At 40.2% G+C, this 19,785-nt stretch overlaps 1 protein-coding gene across 4 annotated transcripts in view; it reads left to right on the top strand.

The window, feature by feature from the left end:
• Positions 1-19,785, top strand: part of ZNF804A (zinc finger protein 804A) — a 214,521-nt gene that overhangs the window by 50,564 nt on the left and 144,172 nt on the right. For 2 of the 4 annotated variants that reach the window (XM_062621987.1, XM_062621984.1), the window contains exon 1: positions 10,059-10,580. The exons of 1 other annotated variant lie outside the window; for it this stretch is intronic. In XM_062621987.1, coding sequence (XP_062477971.1) covers positions 10,470-10,580 — 111 coding nt within the window. In that variant the 5' untranslated portion in view covers positions 10,059-10,469. Of the gene's footprint in view, positions 1-10,058; positions 10,581-19,785 lie in introns of those variants that run through there. One more of the 4 variants, XM_062621985.1, reaches the window with a different exon arrangement.

Here is a 19,785-nt window from a genome sequence, read left to right as displayed (position 1 = left end):
TTGGTAGCTTGTAGTATAGACCCTTTATGATAAAGTTAGACTACTGTTAAGAATTAAATTGCAAAGGAAATTATCAACAATGCTTTTTACTATGTATACTTTGAAGGTTTCATTCATAAATCTCATCTAGATCTCTCATAAAGAGCATTTTATGAGAGATCATTACAGAAGCACTAAAAAGATACAGTAACTGTGAGCTGATTTTGCCAAAAAACATTTCCTGAACAAGACAGTCATGCATGCAAAGCAGAAATATGCTATTTTTAAATGGGTTTGTATATAGAAGGCATCTTCACGAAGAAGAGATGGAATTTTATCTGCCTTAGGTATATGCCTGTTGTTAAAATATTTTTATTACGTACTGCAATCTAATGTTAGATCATGTAAGAGGGGGTTTGCACATTCTTTTCTCATTTCTGTTAGGAAATTAAATCCTGATAGGGTTGTATATGATGTCTCTTTTCACTCTGTAGAGTAGCAATTTAAAGACCAGAAACACATGCAGTTTTTCATCTTTATAACCCAATTTTGACCACTGGAGTTGGTTTCCTGCTGCTGTTTTCATAGGTCAGAAAATGCTTTAACCAAAATCCACTTACTTTGCTGCTAGGCTTCAGTTTGTGGAATGTTCTGTTAAATCCAAAATACCTAGTTGCAATATTGAGCAAAAATTGGTTTCCCGTTAATAAATTAATACAAATAGTGTTTAGGTTTCTCTCAGATTTCTTATTAGACCCTCATATGAAGGATGAGTAAGCTGCAGATGAGAAATGACAAGAAAACATATTTTACAAAATGAAGCATCAGTTAGAGTCAAGGAATTGACTGTACTGAAAATTAAGCAATGAGAAAAACAAACTGTGGATGTGAGGCATCTGCAATGATGACACAAAAGACAGCATGGGCTTGCCAGCCCTGAAGGGAGGCTGGAGTACTAGCGTCAGCCCTTACTAGGGACTCTCCACAAGTACAAAGCAAGAACGATAAAGGGACTATCAAGAAGCACTGACCTACAGTTAGATGTGTGCCCTGTGTATTTATGTTCCATCTCATTTTGCAGTGACATTCCCTGACTGTAATTTTTATTCTCAAAGCCGCTCAATGAGACAATTTTGATACAGCTCCTGCTTTTCAACTTTTATGGTGTTATTATGAAGCTAATTCATGTTTTGCTTTCTGAAAATAACATGGAGCACATAACGGAGATGAATACCCAACCAAAGAACTTAAATTGCTGTCTTTAAGAGATGATCTTTGCATAGAGTCTGTCTGCGAGTAGAGTACGCTTGTGGTCATTTGGATATAAGTATACGTTTATAACAGAATTTTCTACTCTGGAAAGTGAATGGAGGGAATTTAGAGAAGATGTACAAAAATGACTTGAAAGCTCAAGGAATCAATTTATGTTTGAGAATTAAAGTAACAACAATAAAGCTGGTAGGCAGAAAAAAAGAAGAAGCAGGGATACAAAGACTTCAGTGTCTTACAGTAATTAATAAGTATTTGTAAAGAGGAAGAAAAAAGCTTGAAGGTTATTTGATTTCAGTGTTAGGTTACAGAATGGATGGCCATTTCAAGCTGACAAAACTGTAGCAGTGAATATATTTGAAAGTGGTAAGTTTAGAAAACCTAAGGGGTGAGGGGCCATCCTGGCAGTGGATGCACCTGTCAGGCTCAGTCTTCTTAAATACAAGGTGCAAATCTCAAAATCTGCTTCAAAAGAAGTAATCAAGGTTGGGGTTTCTTTGTTGTGTGATTGGTTTGGTTTGGATTGTTTTTTTTCTAACCCCAGATCAGCAGATATAAACATTTCTTATTTCTTATAGAGTTGGAAGAATTTGAGTGCAGCTGGGTTTTCTTTTTTCGTTTTTCATTTTTTTTGTCTGCATGTTTGGTTTGTTTTAATGTTTTTGTTTTACAGTAAATATATTTTCCTGTAGGAATTATAGAGGACACCAGTTGCTAGGGAATAGTTGAGTTTTGGTTTGACTTGTAAAACATTTTGTACTTTCTTTTCCTCTGGCTTTTTATATATCAGATGCATTACGATCATTGGTTCTAATGGGAATGCCAGTGTTATGGTTAGTTATTTAGGAGGTATCAGTGTTGAAATTCTATAAAAGCAAATATGTGTTACTTTGAGTAACACTTTGAGTGTTTGTAGATATAGATAATAGATATCCTGCGTTAAATTCCAGTTTGTGTGGAGAAAGTGTAACACACAGTTTTGGAATTATGTCAAGTGACATGGGAGTGTACATAGCAACAGTGAAAGTGGAAATTTAGGCTCCTAACTTTATGTATATGCATGCACTGTGTCATAGTTATGCAAAGAAAATGGAAGATGGTCTTTAAAAACTGGAGGCCCTATCTATGTACTTCACACCAGGAACTGTTGGTCTGAGGGGCCAAGTGAACCTAGATGTAGAGCAGAAAGATCTTGGAATTATCTTTTCTCACTCAAAGAAATGAGGTCAGAATGCATATTATTTTAATTAATGTGTAGTCATTAAAAGTAACAATCCTTCATCCTCCCATCTTGGAGAAAAGAAGGACTCTTAATTCAGAGTTCAGCAGAACAGGAGCAACGTAACTCCAAAGCAACTAAAAACTTGGATGGAAAAACAACTGCTCATGTTGCTGCTTGGGCACAGATTTTCAGCTTACCTATTGCAGCAGTTGTCTTGATGTTGTGATTAATAGAATTTTGCCTTGTATTCTGATTACACAGGTTTTACAGATACCCAAGAAAATGTGCATTTGGATAAAACGTAGCATTATTTATGTAGCTTGAGCTAATTAGTAAGTTTTTACTTAATTAAATTAATTATGTAGACATTTTTTAATTGTCTAAATGCCAAAACAGATAAACTGGGCTTTGGAAATCCTTTCTATTTTTAGAACAATACTGACTTTGTTTCTTCTAACGAAATTTTTTCAGGATAGTGATCTATAGTGTGCTCATGGATATTTTAATATGGCTGTCTTTAAGCACGTAAGTTATGAATATTTTGAAAGTTGGATTAAATTATTTTGCTAGTAGTTTTAATATGCCTATTTGTAAGTACATTCCTTCTCTACACCAGGCAGATTGGTAAGTCATTAGCTATTAGGGGAAAAAAAGATTTTTCAAATGCGTACATGGGGCCTTTCACACAGTAAGTTGAGAGGTTTAAGCACCACTCAGGAGGACCATAATGCATTCTTCAGGCCTGTTACTGTACCGCATGTATCTACCTATATTTAGATCATAATTCATAATAATTGTGAGGGTTTAAAATTATTATCATGATGATTATGCAGCTTAAACATATTCTTGCAGGGAGTTCTACAGCCATATTAAGCTATACAGCAAGAATTTTAAATGAACCATAAAAGTCTATTCAGATAAAATCAGGAGATAAAATTGGGTGTAGAACAGTAAATTAGTGCAGATGTGAAGTTCTGACAGCCTTCTGCACCTTGCTTCACTTTCCAAAGGAAGCTTTGCAGTGCTATTGGCAGCACTTGTTGTGTGCTCTAATGCCGGGGTCGATGGGGCAAAAGTCATGACCAGCCTCACTGGTGCTGAAGGGCTAAAGTGAACTCTTCAATTATAATCAAAAGTAACTATTTCCTGCTCCTTATATAAGCTGTGGTGTAAAGAGATACGAGCTAAATTTTACATGGCAACATGCCGTATTATGCAGTGTTAGAAATATCCTTCCCCAGCACATACTTAATATTCTCCTGTGTTTTGGTATTGTTAGAACAAGTGCCCTGTGAAAGTGAACCAGTTAATGACTGGTGTCTTAAACTTGGAGGTTGTAACCATAAATATTGTAAAGAGCTTTGATTTTCAGATGATGCCAAACATTCCCATTCTAAAAATCGGATCCCACTGATGTGTAATATTAGGAAAGTAAACGTGTAATTTTTAATTTCATTTCCATTCTTTTCTGCGGCTATTACACTCAAAGTAACACATACTTGCTCTTACAGAATTTCATGAAAAAGGAAGCCATAATAGCATGTCATATATTGAACTCAATGAAATGTATTAAAATATTAATCACTGGACTATTTTCCCCAGTGGATCTCTAATTTATATTGGCTTATTCAGGAATAACATAGTGCTACTTTCTGATCTGTCATCAATTTCATACCAGCTCTCTTTAGCTTCTACAGTTATGTGTCAAACTGAATGCTAAAGAAGAAAATAGTGTTAAAAAATTATTTTGGAGGCTAGCCCTTTGAAAATAAATGCTTTAAGTGTTTTCTATCATCCCTTGAAAGATTTTAGAAACTGTTTTATTCATCCTTTCATTACTGTGGCACTACATTTCGAGTGTTGTGTATGCACACATAGGTAGGTATCTATGTTCACACACATGCAAAAATAGCTATGTGTATATGGAAAGAGACAGAATGAAGGAATGTTCTGAGTTCCCTGTTACCAGGTCTCCTTAACTTGATCTCATTACCACCACCCAGTGGAAAAGCTTGGCAGTAATGCCAACTCCTGACAATGGAGTTCAGGACTTCTTTCTATGGAAATACCTCCTGCTTTGGTAAATGAGTCCAAGACCATTGAATGTGAAGCTTCCTGTTGACTGTGAAGACTTTTGATCAATTATTTAGACTTCAGATCTTTTAATTCTGGAAAAAGTTGTGTGAATATTTGCAAGGAAAATAATCTGTTTTGGATAAATGGCCATAACCTATCTGCTATCCTGGATGTCAAAATGAACTCTTTTCCTATTTAATTCACAAGTTTTCTTTTGCTATTTAATTCACAAGTTTTCTTTTGCTTGCCATGTTTTCTCTTAATGGTTCGTTTATTTTGGTTAAAAGCCTTTCATTCCTTAAATATCTTTGAAGTGTTGTATTCTTTAACAAAACAAGTATTAACTGGTTTAAATTAAGAAAAAATGTTACTTGGTCAAAACTAAAACTGGGTGCTGCTTATGCTTCAACTCCCTTTCCAGAATATATATTATACAAGACAATGAAGGGCTGCTGGAAACCTCTTTGCATATTGCTTATGGAGTGAATGTGTCATTGGCTTCAATACTGTGCTAGCTGTGTAACATGTCTGCCAGATTTTGGGAGTTTTGGTCGGTGGCTCTGTGGAATTGCACCCATATGTGGTCTCACTGCATTTGCTTCTTGATTTATGGAGGGCTATGTGGTTGTGGTTTATTTTTTTGGTTTGTTTTTTTTTTTTTTACACTGAGTTTTTCCACTTTGTTCCTGGAAAGATTGTTCTTTGCACTGTTGTGCTAGATTATTATAGCAGTGAAGCTGAAGAGGATTTTCTATAAGTAGTAACTTGTGAAAAATTGAGGTATTGCCTTACTGTGAAAAATTGAGGTATTGCCTTACTGAGATCATATGACTCAATTTTTTGTCATATGATTTTTCATAGTTTGATTTCATTTGTTCTGTTTGGAAAACCAATGCAGTCAAAAGACTGGGATGTTTGGTTTGAGTGGATGTTGGGAAACTCTAATCCCATCACAGATTGTTCTCAGGATTCATTTGCCAGTTGCTGGCTCCATTTGCTTTTCATTTAGAATCATTCTTCAAGCATGTGTGATGGAGGATTTGCTTATAAGAGAATGTTTAACATAGAGTGAATTGTGTTTTCAGTGTTTGAAATAGGCAATAGTTGCTTTTGCAGAGGGTTTTTTCACCTTGGCTGCATCAGCAGGTGCTTTCAGGCCATTGTAAAAGTCTCTGATTTAATGCTCTTGTTGTACATCAGTTACTTGTTGATGTCAGCTGATATTCAGAGTGTTATTTGCAAATTTCATTTTCTTTTTTTTTGTTTTGTTTGTTAGGGAAGGTAAAAAAAAAAAAGGAGCACACATGAGCTGCTGGGGAAATTCTGCAGCAGAGATATTACTAAAGGAAGATAGAAAGAACAGAGTATTTGATTCAACAACAACAGAAAGGGTTTTTTCCCAATAGTACTCTAAAGTAGACAGTGGTAGTATTATAAATTTGGAAGAGAAGGGATGGAAAGGCATTTGCACCTTGCACCTACAAGAATTTGTACAGAGCTAGATATAGATCCTATGTGGATATCTGAAAAGAGGGAGGAGGCAATTCTTGCCAGATGGCTTCATCCTGGAACTGCTGTGCAAGACCAGGGTATAAAATTGTGTGCTTTGGAAGGCTGAAAGAGCAAAGAAAAGAAAAAAAAAATATAGTGTTTTATAAATCTTTGATGCTACTTTTGATATCAAGCAGAAATACTAGTTTGTCTTTGCAGTTCTCTTCCTGTGACTTTGGAGGACTTCAGGGTACAGCCTACAATTTGACTGCCTGCCATGGGGCTTTAGGTCACTATTGCCTCTCCCTGGCTTTTGTGGTACCAGTGCTCCACTTGGCTCATATGCTGAAATAGGGAACCCACTTGGATACTCTTCATGTATGGTGAAGGATGTGCTGCGGAACTAGGCTACCAGAGTGTCCCAGTTTCCTTTCCTCTAGTTGCACCACCCCCATAGCTGATGAATGAATGCAGTTGTAATATAGTGTTATAATGTGTATTATACCATAATGAGCTTAAAATGTTACAGGATACTCTCTTTTCCTTCCACGTAATGCAAGGATGGCAAACATCTGAAACAGGGAAAAACACCTAAGGCTAAGTGAAAAGTCGGGGGGGGGGGGGGGCAGGCGGGAGAGAGCAATACAAGGAGACTGAAAATGCAGGAAATGGTAAAAAGGTGTGTCTCACAGCAGATTATTTACAGGGAGATATTCTAAGGATAATCTGAATTGAATTCAATAAGAAATGTTGTGGGAGTGGCATTGAGTTTCTTGTGATTTACAGCACAGATATTTCTGTCACTGATGAGTGCATTTCAGTCATGAGCAAATGATTTCTCGGGGTACATGCACTTGGTAACACATACTCTGTGCCATGCTTTAATGACTGTTAACCAAAAGGTCACTTTTTATATTTTTGAATATTTTTTCTGGATTATACCAGGACAATTTCTTGAATTATAAATATTATTAAGTATTATAATGCAGAATTCTGAGTATTGTCACAGGCAGAAAAGCAGTATAATGTATGAGAATTAGTGTAATTTGTTCACTAGTTTCTAGTTCCCAAGTTTTCCAGAAAGTCTTTCAGATTCGTAGACTGTTTCTTGAGTTGGTATCTGCAGTTTTATACAGGAACAGCTCCTTGAAGATTTTTCTAAATAGTAAGTACCAGGGAGAATAAGAGAATGAGTAAATCAGTAGCACTGCTTATTATTTTATGGCAGAGATGTGAATAAATCGCAGCATGCACAGCTCAAACCCCAGATACTTGCACAGGGAAACAAGACAGAGACAGAAATGGGTAAGGCTGGTGGTATGTAAGAGCCATGGGGTGAAGGACTGATGGAATTAGCAGTTTAGTAAGATTTAAACCAAAACAAAACAAGATTTGAGAAGGAAGCAGCATCTTGAGCCTGTGTGATCACAATAGAGAAACAGAATGAGGCAAGAAAAGTACAGTGAAGGATTAAAGAAAGACATACAAGAAAAACTGGAGATGGCAGAAAATCAGAGAAGCAGCCAAAAAGTAATAAAAGATGCCAATCCAAATAAGTAAGAGAAGAAAAATGTATATTTTTCTTATTAGGTGATATTTAGTACAACTTGTCATTCCTTTATAGAGTGCTTTGTCAGAATCAAGTGGTCTTTAGTCATGTTTTTTTTTTCTCTCTGTTAATAGAGGACAACAACTTTAATTAGCAGAAGCTATACTAACTCCTAAAACCATTTTGGGCACACTCATTTGTTTCAAACTTGAGCTACGGAAGTGAATTATTTCTCTGTTGCTACAACAAGGCATTTCCCAAATCCTTGGACTCCCACAGGAGCATGCCAGTCCAGAGAGCAGCCATACAGCATAAAAGGACCTACCTATTGCTGCAGCAGGTGTAATGAAACATGCCAGCAATGTGTAATTAAGTGGTCAGTGCATGGATTTCAGAGGAAAATGGTCCAATTCTTTGAAATGGTGGATGTGTGGAGCAGATGGCCTGTGAAGATTTTCACTCCCAGGCAGAAGGGTCCTCACATACCAGTAATGTATTTATAAGGTGGAAAAAGATGTTCTAGTCTGAGTTGGAATACATTTATTCCCAGAAAGGAGCTGCACAGTTTTGTTTCTTGCATTATGTCTTTTCATTACTCCGCCCTACCTGAATTTCTGATGTTTTTGAAAGAGAATCACATCTGTGATCCAGTCTGAAATGGGAACTGGGCCTTAAGGATGCTGTGGTGTTAAATCTGTGCAATATTTATAATATTGACTTCATTTGTACACTGTAATAAACTTGCTGGTTATTTTCAGATGCAGATGTCCATCTGTAAATGCTGAAAAATAGTGTTACTATGTGTTTGCACCTTTTCACCCTATTTTTTTTTCTTTCTGTAACAAGATGCAGCAAATTCCCATCTCTCACCTGTGTCTCAGCTGTCAAAACTTTTCACTTCTTCCATTTCCATGATTCTTTCAGAAGTGCTGAAAATGCTGAAGGATGAGTGACAGCTGTCAAAATTTGCTATTCACTGTCTACCAAGGGAAGTAGCAATAGAAGATGCATATCAGAGGAAGAGGAAGGCACTTCTCATGAACTGGGGCTTCCTTCCTCAAGGATAAAACTGCAAAGACAGGAATTTCTTCTAGGGAAGTGTTTTCCTTCCCTCCTCCCCCCCCCCCCCCCCTTTTTTTGGAAGTGGTTTCTTTATTGTGGAGGACAAGGTGTTTGGGTGGTGGCATTAGTACATGCTAAGAGACATTTTCAGCTGTTACATCATGATTCTGGGCTCTTTTGGCCCTGGAATTTCTCCCCATAAATCTTGATTTTTAGCAATCGAGAATAAAGGTAAAGCAGGCTGGAAGATGAGCCAGCAAAGCGTGTTTCAAGTCTTATGTGATAAAGCTGAAAATCGTAGATTTCCTGGTGTGTATTGGGGAAGGGACTTGAGCATCTCTATTAAACATGTCTTTGACAAATTCTGGTTCTGGCAGCAAGTTCTGTTTTGCATGCTGCTAAGAGAAAGGAACACTTACGATGGCGAAGGGGCATGGTGTATACTACAGTTGCCTTATGTTGATGTATCTAATGGTTTTCATCCCCCACTTTGCTCTGGGCTTCATAAAACGGAGAGAGTACTTTTCACATTAAGGCTGAGGGCGAGGACCGCAGCGCAGCGCCGGAGCCTGCAGCAAACAGCGGTGGTTCCCGTTTTCCCCGCTGCCGCCGAAGCCCTGCGAGGCCGGGGAAGCCGTGAGTAACAGCCGGAGCCGGTCGATGGCCGCTCGGTGCTCGGCTCCTTGCTCGGTCGGTGGGTAAGCGGCGGCAGGCACCTGGAGGGATGGAGCCGCAGGTTTTCTTAGCGACTCCCCTCCCCTCCTCACCCCAAAACCGCCGTGACCCAGAAATTTTGCCAGCACACTCCCGGTTTTCAAGACAGCCGGGCGGGATGGATGGCGGGATGCAGAGATGCTGTACAGCAGCGGGGTTGGGCGACGGCAGGATGCAGAGATGCTGTACCGGCGGCAGCGCAACGAAGGGCGGTATGGAGCTCGCCCTCGGCGGGGTGAGGAATGACCCGTTTCCCCCCGGTTACAGGCCAAAAGAGCCGAACGCGGCGGGCAGGGACGGCGGCAGCGATCCGTGTCCTGCTGCCGAGCCGGGCCCGGGAGCAGGGCGGGGGGGGGGGGGGGGGGGGGGGGGGGGGGGGGGGGGGAGGGGGGAGGCTACTCCACCGTCGGAAGGTTAAGACGCCCGCTGGGTTAGGCGTTAAAAGAAATAATGTATGAAATTATGAAATAATATATATGAAATAAAATAGGGTGCGGTGGCGGAGCGCGGAAGCTACTCGGGGAGGAGGAGGGGCTGGAGCTTCGGGCTGGGGGCGGTGTAGCCCCAGGCTCTCCCGCAGCAACCCCAAACCCCTGAGAACCCGCACTCCTGCGCCCTCCGTGGGAAGAGAGACCCCGGACACACCCCCCATGAGGGGCTGCAGCGCCTGTCGGGGTGACCGGTCTGCCCCCCACCCTCGTGGTCGTCCCTCCGCCTTTCCCTGCCGGCGGCCCGGCCGCGGAGGGGGCAGCGAAGGCTGTGGGATGGCGGTTAAGGCGGTGTGTGACAGATGTCCTCCTCTGACAGCTCTCGGTATCAGCCCAGTGGCTCCCTGCCATTGGCTCGGTGCAGCCGACCGGCAAGGCAGCTCGCTATAACAGCACTGTGCCCAGCAGAGGCGGCAGCTCAGACGGCTTCGCCGCGCCCGCCCTGCTCCTCCCCCGGCAGCCCGCTCCCCGCCGGAGGGGCCGCACACACCTCCTCTCACACACACCGGCACATGCCGCCGGCCCCGGCCCTCCCCGCCCCGCCAAGCCGAGCCGAGGGAGGCCGGCCTGAGCAACCCGCGGGCGGCCGGGGGGCGGCCCCGGCCCCATTCCCGGCCTCATGGAGTGCTACTACATTGTCATCAGCTCCGCGCATCTCAGCAACGGGCACTTTCGCAACATCAAGGGAGTTTTCCGAGGCCCCCTTAGCAAGAACGGAAACAAAACTCTGGTAATGGCTTCTTTTGATTCCTTCCCTCCCCTCCTTTCCCTCCTTTTCCCAGCCGCGTCTCCGCTAACTGAAAGCCGCCGCTGCGGGTGCGTGGCGGGCGCTGCTGGCAGCCGCTGGCGCCTCTCCCGCCGCGGAGATGCGGTGCCCTCGGCTCCCGCCGGCCGGGCTCGCTGTGCCGCGGTCCGGGACATGCTTGCGCGTTCTTCCCAAGCTGGCTGGTCGTGGCGAGGCTGCGATGGGAAAGCCCGGAACGGCGAGCCGGCGGGAAGAGGGGGGGGGGCCTCGGCGGTGGTGGTGATGGTGTCCCAGGGTCACCTCCGGGGTCGAGGACAGCTTGGCGAAGTGCGGAAAGGCGCCGCAACTTGGTTAATTGGGGTCTGAGGTGTTTGGGTAGGGGTATTCAGTTGTTGGAGGATAGCGTCGGAAGCAGCGTACGTTTGTACGTACCTTTGTGTTTGTTGGCTGCCAAGTTTTTTAAAAGCAGAGCTCTGGGTTTGGAGGTAATTGACAGGTTTAGGCGATGTGGTTAAGTGCTCTGTATAGGCTATCGAAACTGTTCATATAAATATATATATACACACACCCCATACTTTCATCTACATCTTCTGGGTTTCCTATGAATTTTTGCTGACTTGTTTGGACTTGCTTCTCTGCTATTACTGAACTTGAATGGAAGAGTTAGGATACAGTAGTATCGGCGATACATGTGCTTTCTTGGCTGATCAGATAGAACGGATGTAGGGTGACATCAGGCTAGGCAAGCTGCATCTCCCAACACCCCAGTCACGACACAGCAAAGCTTGGACAGATGTATGGACAGCGGAACTGAAAGAGGAGTTTTAGCCACCTTGTTTATCGCTCCCTCTCCCACCACTGTCTTATTACGAAATCCCCTTTGGAGGAGAGGGAGCAGAACTTACGCACCACATCCTTGTTCCCTCGAATACACGACCTGTACTGATGGAGAATTTACCAAACTACTTAACATTTGCTAGAGCTGGCAACCTTGCAGTTTCTCCCTAAATAAAGAGATTAAGGCAAGTCTGAGCCAAGTCGTAAAAATAGTAACTACAAGAGAATCTGAGGCAGATTTTTATTTATTTCTTTTTTTATCTCTTTCAAATATAAGGTTCCTGCTTTCACTTTATAAATCTTACCACAGTTTTATTTGATGTGGATTCTGCATATTTTTCTGTTAGGAAGAGTGTTCTTGAAATCTTAAACAAGTATTTGTAGGATCCATGAGATGGCAATATGCATGTGATACTTCACTGTTACAGTAGCAAACCCAAGAACTATCATAGCAATTTTTGGTGCACTTCAAATAATTGCATGATACATCACCTCCCTTCTGCTGAACAATTTCAGTAAAGATGCATTTGGCAGGACTGAGGATACTCTGATGCAACTTTTGGACTGTGTTCTGTCTTGCAATTCATAATTGATTCTCCTTCAATAGCATTTTACTTTTGCTTTTTTAATTTTTTTTCCTCTTGGGAAAAAAAAAAAAGAGAGAGAAAAAAAAAAAAAGGCAGCTCTCTATTCTCAACATTCCTGACTCTTTTATTTGCTGGTTAAAACATTAGTGGCCAAAATTTGTTTGGGAAATATTGTTGTTAACTTAAAATTCAAATGGATGTATGGTGTAGGCTTTTAAATGCTCTTACTCTGAAAATCAGCTTAACTCAACCCTGCTCATCAGTGGGATAAAAGCTAGTGTTGGTCGTGGATTTGCTATGAGAAACCTTTAAAGCCTTTTGCTGAGGGCAGTGAGCAGTGTTAACTCTCAAAGTTTTTGCTGAGTTAAAAAGGGAGAGTTCTTGGTGTTGACTCCACACACAGCAGAGTGAAATTCTTCCCTGTGAAATAAACAGGATAGATGCTGACATCAAGACTTTAATTGATGTTTGAGTGGGATTTTTTTTTTTAAAAGGAGGTTAACATAACATTAACTTGCAATACAGGGTGATGGGTTAGTTCTGACTAATAATTCTGAGGCACCAAAGTGCCAGCTTCCATTGGAAAATCAAATGTTGCATCATGTTGGAGGATTGGTCACTTTCACTGTAAACAGGCTTTTAGACCTGAAAAGATTAAAACCTTTGTTAATACAAAGTAGAATATGACTTTAGATATTCTGAGGAGAATGCAGCCTTTTAATATGCTCTTGGCTTGTTCCATCCTAGAATAAGACTAGGGGAAGCAGTAATGAGTAAACCTAAAATCCAGGAATATTTTGGAGCTGTTCTGACTTGTATATATCTTCCTATTTTGCTGTAAAGGTTTCAGTCTGTCTTCATCTGTACTCCAAGCTTTCTATAATCACTGCTTCCACCTAAACTGAGAAGAACCTGAAAACCGCCTCTGCTTGTACTGTGTGGAATTGCTTCTGTGCAAAACTTATACTTTTTGTTAAGCTTTGCTTCTCTTAAAAGAGTTCTGCCACCATGCTCCATCTAGACAGATAGATGACTGTAGACACTGCAGTAGACTTTCATAGTAAACAGGAAAGTGCTGGTCCTGGTCCAATGATGAACTTATGGTTTCAAGATGATTTCACACAGTCTATCTTCGAACCCGGAACCTGGCTCTGTTTAGGTTTCAGGAGAGGTAGGTCCTTAGAGCTTTTGGCTGCTGTCTCACTCAGGGGTGGCACAGTATTCACTCATAGTTTTTTGCCGTGCTTTCCAACAGAGGTCAGAGAGAAACACTTTCTCTGAATGTTTGTCCCTGCTGGTAATCCTTACGTGTTCATCCTCAGCCACTGTCCTGGTTCACACAGCGTTAGTCATTTAAAGCTTTATGAAGTTTCAGAGAAATGGTGCAAAAAATGGAGGAATGTGTATCTACGTGCAGTTCTGGGCATCTGATGGCACAGCTTTGCACAATGCACAGTACGTGCACTTCCTCAGGCCCACCGCATAGCTGTTCAGTGTGGGTGTCGTTACACAGTTGTAACCTGCTGCTTCTTACCAGGAAAATAAGCCTCAATTATGAGCTGGTGGGAAGCAGGCTCAGCTCATGTGGAAGAATGGCATGCAAACTCTTAAAATTCCTTTAGAAAATGCAGTGGTTTGGTTAAAAGAAATTAGTGGTATTTGGGCTGTTGGATAAAGCTTTTTTCTCTCTCACTAGCATTTCTTCTGTCTAGATATCTTTCAAATATATGTGATGTCAAAACAATAGCTCATCTACTACTGGAGTGCTCTGTGTCAGCCCTTTGAAAGGGACTTTCTGTTGGTGGAGAACTGTCCAAGTGAACCAACTTGCTGTCTGGTCTTTGCTTGGCGATGTTTGATGAATACAAAACTCAAAACTTGACACATGGGTCAGTAATGCACAATGATGTTGCAAATTTCTGATGCTCTTTCTGCATTTTTATGTACTATTGTTTATACCTGGGTGTTTTAATGAACTAATATAGGCCTGGTGGCTTGGCCATTTCTTGTCAGTATTCATACCTGATACCTTGAAGCTTTTCCTGTGACTGTTCTTTTTAGCTGTAGCAGTTTATAGAAATCTGTTTAATACAAACTCTTTCTCTTTTCCATGGTTCCCCTGAAGTTTTCATGCAGTTACTATGTTATTTTTTTTATGCCTTATGTTATTACTTCAAAATGCACCAGTCTTTCTCTGTAATTCATGTTCTTTGTTGTGGCTGCTGTCTGGCAGCTTATGATCTCAGAAGGTATTGAAACATGTATGAAAAAATAGGTCTCTGGAGGGTGAAATCAGTTCTTTGGAGTCACAATGATGGGATTTGCTAAATCCTGAAAATTTCTTTTGGAATATAAACCAAAACTTTTTAAGGCATCATCCTAGTTATGTGTACGATTTCTGGTTGCTCAGCAAGAGAACTGACTGGTTGGTCTTCTGAGTAGCTGGTACATGGGTGATGACTGGGTATCTGCTATTTCATTTGTGTAAATGGCTCTGTATCTGTTTCCATCGCAATTTACAGTGATGGAGAACTGGCCCTGTAGGGCTCATTCACTTCTATTGATTGGAATAGTACATTTTCTCCATAGGTGACCAAAATGAGTAAGATCCTATTACTTGCCCAAGGAGGTCAGTGGAAAGTTTAGATCTTTGTACGCTATAAATCGCTACTGTAATTCTAAGTGTTGCTTTGATACTGTTAGAAAGTAGGTAACATAAAAATTTCCTGGTAAGGAGTTAAAGGACTGTAGTTTCAAATGTACCAAACACAGAAGTCTATTATTGTGTATAACAATAACTGCTCTATATGTAGATAAACATATATAGGTTTATAGTTTGGTTACAAATAAGCAGAGGACTTACTTCAGGGATAGAATTAAAATAGTCCTCAACTCCAAGGGAGTCAGGCACAAATTATCTCAAACTGCCATCAGACTCTGAACTCAGTGTGGTAAGCCCTGCTGAGAGGAACGTCATGTGAACTTCAGATGGCTACTGCCCATGTAATGCAGCTTCATGCCTCCCAGTCAGCTTGGATATGGGCGCAAGGAGTGCATGTTGACCTTTAAAATACAGTGGAGGTACAGGTTCCATCTAAAAAGCTGTTGGATGTCCACTTCGACCATTTTTTAATAATTCATTTGCTTGTACCATCATCTGTCTTGCCTCAGGTTTATTGGACAAAACTGCTTTCAATTTTTATTTATATATTTGTGTGTGCATATACATGTTTATAAATACTTACAACTTCTTTTAGAAGTCCTAGAGCTTAGTTCTGCTTTTATAAAACTCCATGGGGTTCAGATACTGGTACACTAGTGTCTGCTGAAAATGTTATCTGTTGTTCAGGGTGCCTCTGTCTAGTTCTTTTACATTTAGAAGAATATTTTTGTATTTCCAGATCAACTATAGTAAATATGTTGTCGTGGACATAAAAATCTGTTTTATGAGAACCTCTGTCACAAACATCCATACCTTACTGCAGTGAGAAAGCAGTAAACTACCTGAAAAAACTGTCTTCCTGATGAATAATACTGAAGCTGCCATACTTCCGCATGATCAAGTGGAAATGTCTGCTGATTTCCAGCCACCTAATACGTATGTAAAAAAACAGTATTTATCATAGGTTTATTTTAAATACAGGTAAAAGCAGGTCCCACAATTCTATTTGCCTTATCATATATTGCCAGTAGCTGAGGGTAATTTTAAGATTAAATCTTACGCAAGCCAAATTTAATAAAACCATTGCAGTGCATTGTTTTTCATCTTTAGCATTGCAGAATCTTTAGGGTAGAGTTGTTAGGCTAGAGTTATATTGGTTAAGGGAGAAAAAATCACCGTTACTGTTATCAGTGTTTTGTCCCCCATGGATCTGCTGATGTCTTTGGCATTTCAGTGTTCTCATGACCTGAGTTTGGAACTTGAAAATATTCACATCCTTTCTGTAAGAGAAGCCAAACAGCTCTGACTCATTAAAATATTAAAATGACAAAACAAATTCTACCTAATTTGTTTTGAATAGTTAATCAGTGTCATTTCAATCATGATTGAAAAACAATCACTCAGAAGATGACAGAATAATTTAGTAAAATGGAAATAGCAATAATATCATACCTGTATTCTACTTTTAGGGTTTATTTGTGTCAACTCTGCACCTTTTTATTTATTTGTTTATTTATTTATTATAAGGCTATTGGTAGTCATACTGATTCAAAGCATCATCAACAGGGTCATTGAAATGGCCTGAGCAAGCAGGAGGCTATGATCATTTAAAGTGCATTTCTAAAGCAGCTCTGAGAGGTTGCAGGTCTGGTACGCTGGGATGCAGTGCTCCCATGTCCATCAGGCTCCAGGTAAATATATCATCTGCAAATGCAAAAAATAGTAGTAGCCAGAGTCCCATGTGCAGCAGCTTTAAAGTGGGGCAGCTTCTGATTTGGAGCTACTGCTGAGGGTGTATATGAGGGTGGCATGCTGCCTCTCTGCTCCCAGTGGGCAAAGACCAAGTGTGTCTTCGGCCTTTGGAAAAGGCAGGGGAGTTAAAATGTGTTTCTGATTAAAGTAATAAGCTTTGCTGGACCAACAGACTTGAATTGATCATCAAGGATAGCTTTTAATCGAAGCATTTATTGCATGTTATTATTTTTCACGTGTTTGGATAACTTTTTATACCCCTAAGTGTTAATACTGGGCAAAACAAAGAAGCTCATAGGAGGCACAAAGAATGACTTACCCTTTCCATCAGTGCAAAATCTCTACTCCAGTGTTAATAGCACAGGAAGATATATATCTAGATGTTAAGCAGTCACTTTATTTGGTTTCTGAATAAAAAAGAAAGGACAAAGAATTGGTACAAATAACATTACACCTGAGATCTCATGCTTCTTATGTACTTGTACCATAGAAAAACTAGACTGTAGTCCCCAGTATTTTTTTTTTTTTTTAAACTATTGTATTTTTGCAAAGTATTCTTTATTGTTAAAGGTGGTGATATATAGTTTAGGTTTGCTTAAAAATAAGACTCTGGAAAGTTAAAATAATTACATAAAGAACTTTACACTCTTTTACATGAGCAGTAAATGTTTATACAAATAAAACTCTGTTGCTGATAGACAATGGTTTTAAAGCAAAATATCTTTTATGCTGCTTATTTATGATACTTTCTTAAGTTAGAGTTGATGCTTTAGAATACACCGAGGTTAGATGTGGAATATACTGCTGAATAGATTTTAATTGTGTTGGTTCTTTGTGCTGAGTTTTCTAGTAGTAATGGTGATTTTTCTGGAGTTTTAAGGAAAATACTCTTTCACAAGGGAGAAAAGTCAGGATAATATTTGCTTGTCCTTCTGCTGTGCAAATGAACCATTAAATCATCTCACACCTGTTTGTTCGGCAAATAAGCAAATGTGTGTGAGCTAGCTGGTAGAATTAAGGATTAGAAAGAGATTAAAACAGTTTTAAAAGACTAGTTCCAAGCATTGATGGAGTTGGGATTCTAATGGCCTGCTGAGCCAAGAGAAGAGCTTGCTACCAATAGGATGTCACAAATAGTTGAGAGTTTCTTTATGAAATACCTTTGAGTGCTCGTGGGAAGTGTTAGGGCAATGTAATTATAAAAAGTCTGGTGGAACCTGGTAGCATTGTGTTGGCAATTGGTGTGATAGAGTGTGCCCAGGAGTGGACCTGCTTTATAAATAGCTGAGAAGAAAAAAAGAGGAGTGGAGTTTTCCAGTGTGCTGGTATTTGTAGAGAAACTGCAGGTAGTTATGTGAGGGAAATAAAAATATCCAAGCTGTTTCATAGAAAGAAAAGGAAGAGTTACCATATGATAGAAAGCAATTATAGTGACTAATGATGAGAGGGAAATGGAGAAAGACCATGACAAAAGTTTGCCTATCACTGTCAGCATAGTCGTGGTGACAGTGGCAGTATCTGCCTTGTTTGCAGGTTCTTGCCTTGAGAGACCAGGCAGACTTGGAGTATTTTTGGTCATCCAGAATCCTTTTGGAAGTACATGGTGGGAGGCACCAAGCTCAAGCTGAGATGGAAAATTGCAATCAGGGAGAAAGAAAGGTTAAGGAAAAAACTGAAGGTGGTCAAGCACTGGGAGAGGTTGCCAGAAAGACTGAGATCTGCATCCTTGGAAACGTTCAAAACTTGACTGAGCAATCTACTTGGCTTTGCTTTTAATCAGTGTGTAGCACTAAATGTCCCTTTTATCCTCAGTCAATGTTATGGTTCTGTGATTTATCTATAGGAGAGCAGCTTTTAATTTAATCTTCTGTAAGGTTCCTTGGGGAGCGAGGCAGGTCACTGTCATGACCTTGTGGGACCACTGGGTGCCTGTGGCTCACCTTGCCCCAAATGATGGCTAGCTAGCAGGAGTGGTGTCTCAACAAACTTTCTCTGGGGATCTCCTAATCTGTCAGAGATCCAAAATGCAGTGCTTGTTTCAACTCCAAGTATCAAATAAATCAAATGCAAGCATTGAATCAACTTAGGATTTCTTTTTAGGGATTCCTGAGCTGAGTCATGCAGTTCATATAGTCAGGGACCAAACTTGTAATTGAAAAGATGCTGGGCTTGGAACTTTTCCAGAACTAATTCATATTTAGCTCTCACTCTCTACAAAACATATGCATAATCAGCAGTATTTTATTGATAGCACTTTTTCATATTAAACATTGCTGGAAAGACTTTTAAAAGGTATTCAGGAGCATTACTGATAGAGGAATTGATTTGTTGTCATTAGAACAGCATTATGCATAGGCCAGAAAAACTCAAGCTGAGCATTTTCTAAAGGCATTATATGCTACACTCCTGCATTACTAGAGGTGGAGATTGTTGCAAAGAGGGGAAAAGTAAGGAGCAAGCTGTAAAGCTTATCTTCTTCAGCCTCCAGAGTTCTTGCACTGTGAGATGGACAGTATATACTTCCATTGTTTGAGTATTTCCAAGAAATTGGTCAGGTATTTTACATCTTTTTGTACAATGGGCATGGTATGCTTTTACTGCTTGATTTTGTTTGGATTTGGCATGTTTATATACTTAGTTTTTATATTATATTATAAATAATATTTATATATTTTCTCATATACAATGTTTCATTTATTATAGTCTTAAGATATGTTCTTTATATTTGCACCTGTATTTAACATAGTAATGTGGCATCATACTAATTTCTTACTGTTCATGATTTAAGTAGAGCAAATGATACTCTGCAGAAAGGCAGTGCAGAAGCTCTTTGGGAGTGGCTGAATCTCCCTCTTCTGTAAGAGGGGCCTAGTTGATGCAAACAGAGCTTCCAGGAAATCGAATGGGACTGAGCAGATGACCAACCTTGGAGGGGTCCCCATAGAGCAAATCTGTGCATGTGAAGACCCTGTTCTTCCTCATCCCCATCACAGGCAGCAGAAATAATGAGCTTGAAGTGCCCTGGTCACTGCAGGCTAGGTAGGTGCGTCTTGTAGTCAAGAGATGAATTCATTTTCAAACCAGTTAGTAGAGTAACTGGAGCTACCTTCTAAAAAAATCTGTCAGAAGTTTGATGCATAGTAAATGTGAAAGCTAAAATATGGCATAAATTATCAAATGGCTCAAGTTCAGTGTCTCTTTGAAGACTGGGGGGGGGTGGGGGATAGAGGAAATTACACTTGTATTTTACACCTGCCAAATTGAATTACAGCAACAAATCTGTATAATTACAATTCAGAGACCATGATTTATTCTCAGAGGTAGGTAGTTAGAACCAAGACTACACTTGAAG

This window comes from Pezoporus occidentalis, unplaced genomic scaffold (assembly GCF_034315485.1).
Source record: "Pezoporus occidentalis ecotype Australia unplaced genomic scaffold, CSIRO_AGI_Poc_V1 ctg237, whole genome shotgun sequence".
NCBI classification, from domain to species: Eukaryota; Metazoa; Chordata; class Aves; order Psittaciformes; family Psittacidae; genus Pezoporus; species Pezoporus occidentalis.
This window is presented reverse-complemented; position numbering and strand designations above follow the sequence as displayed.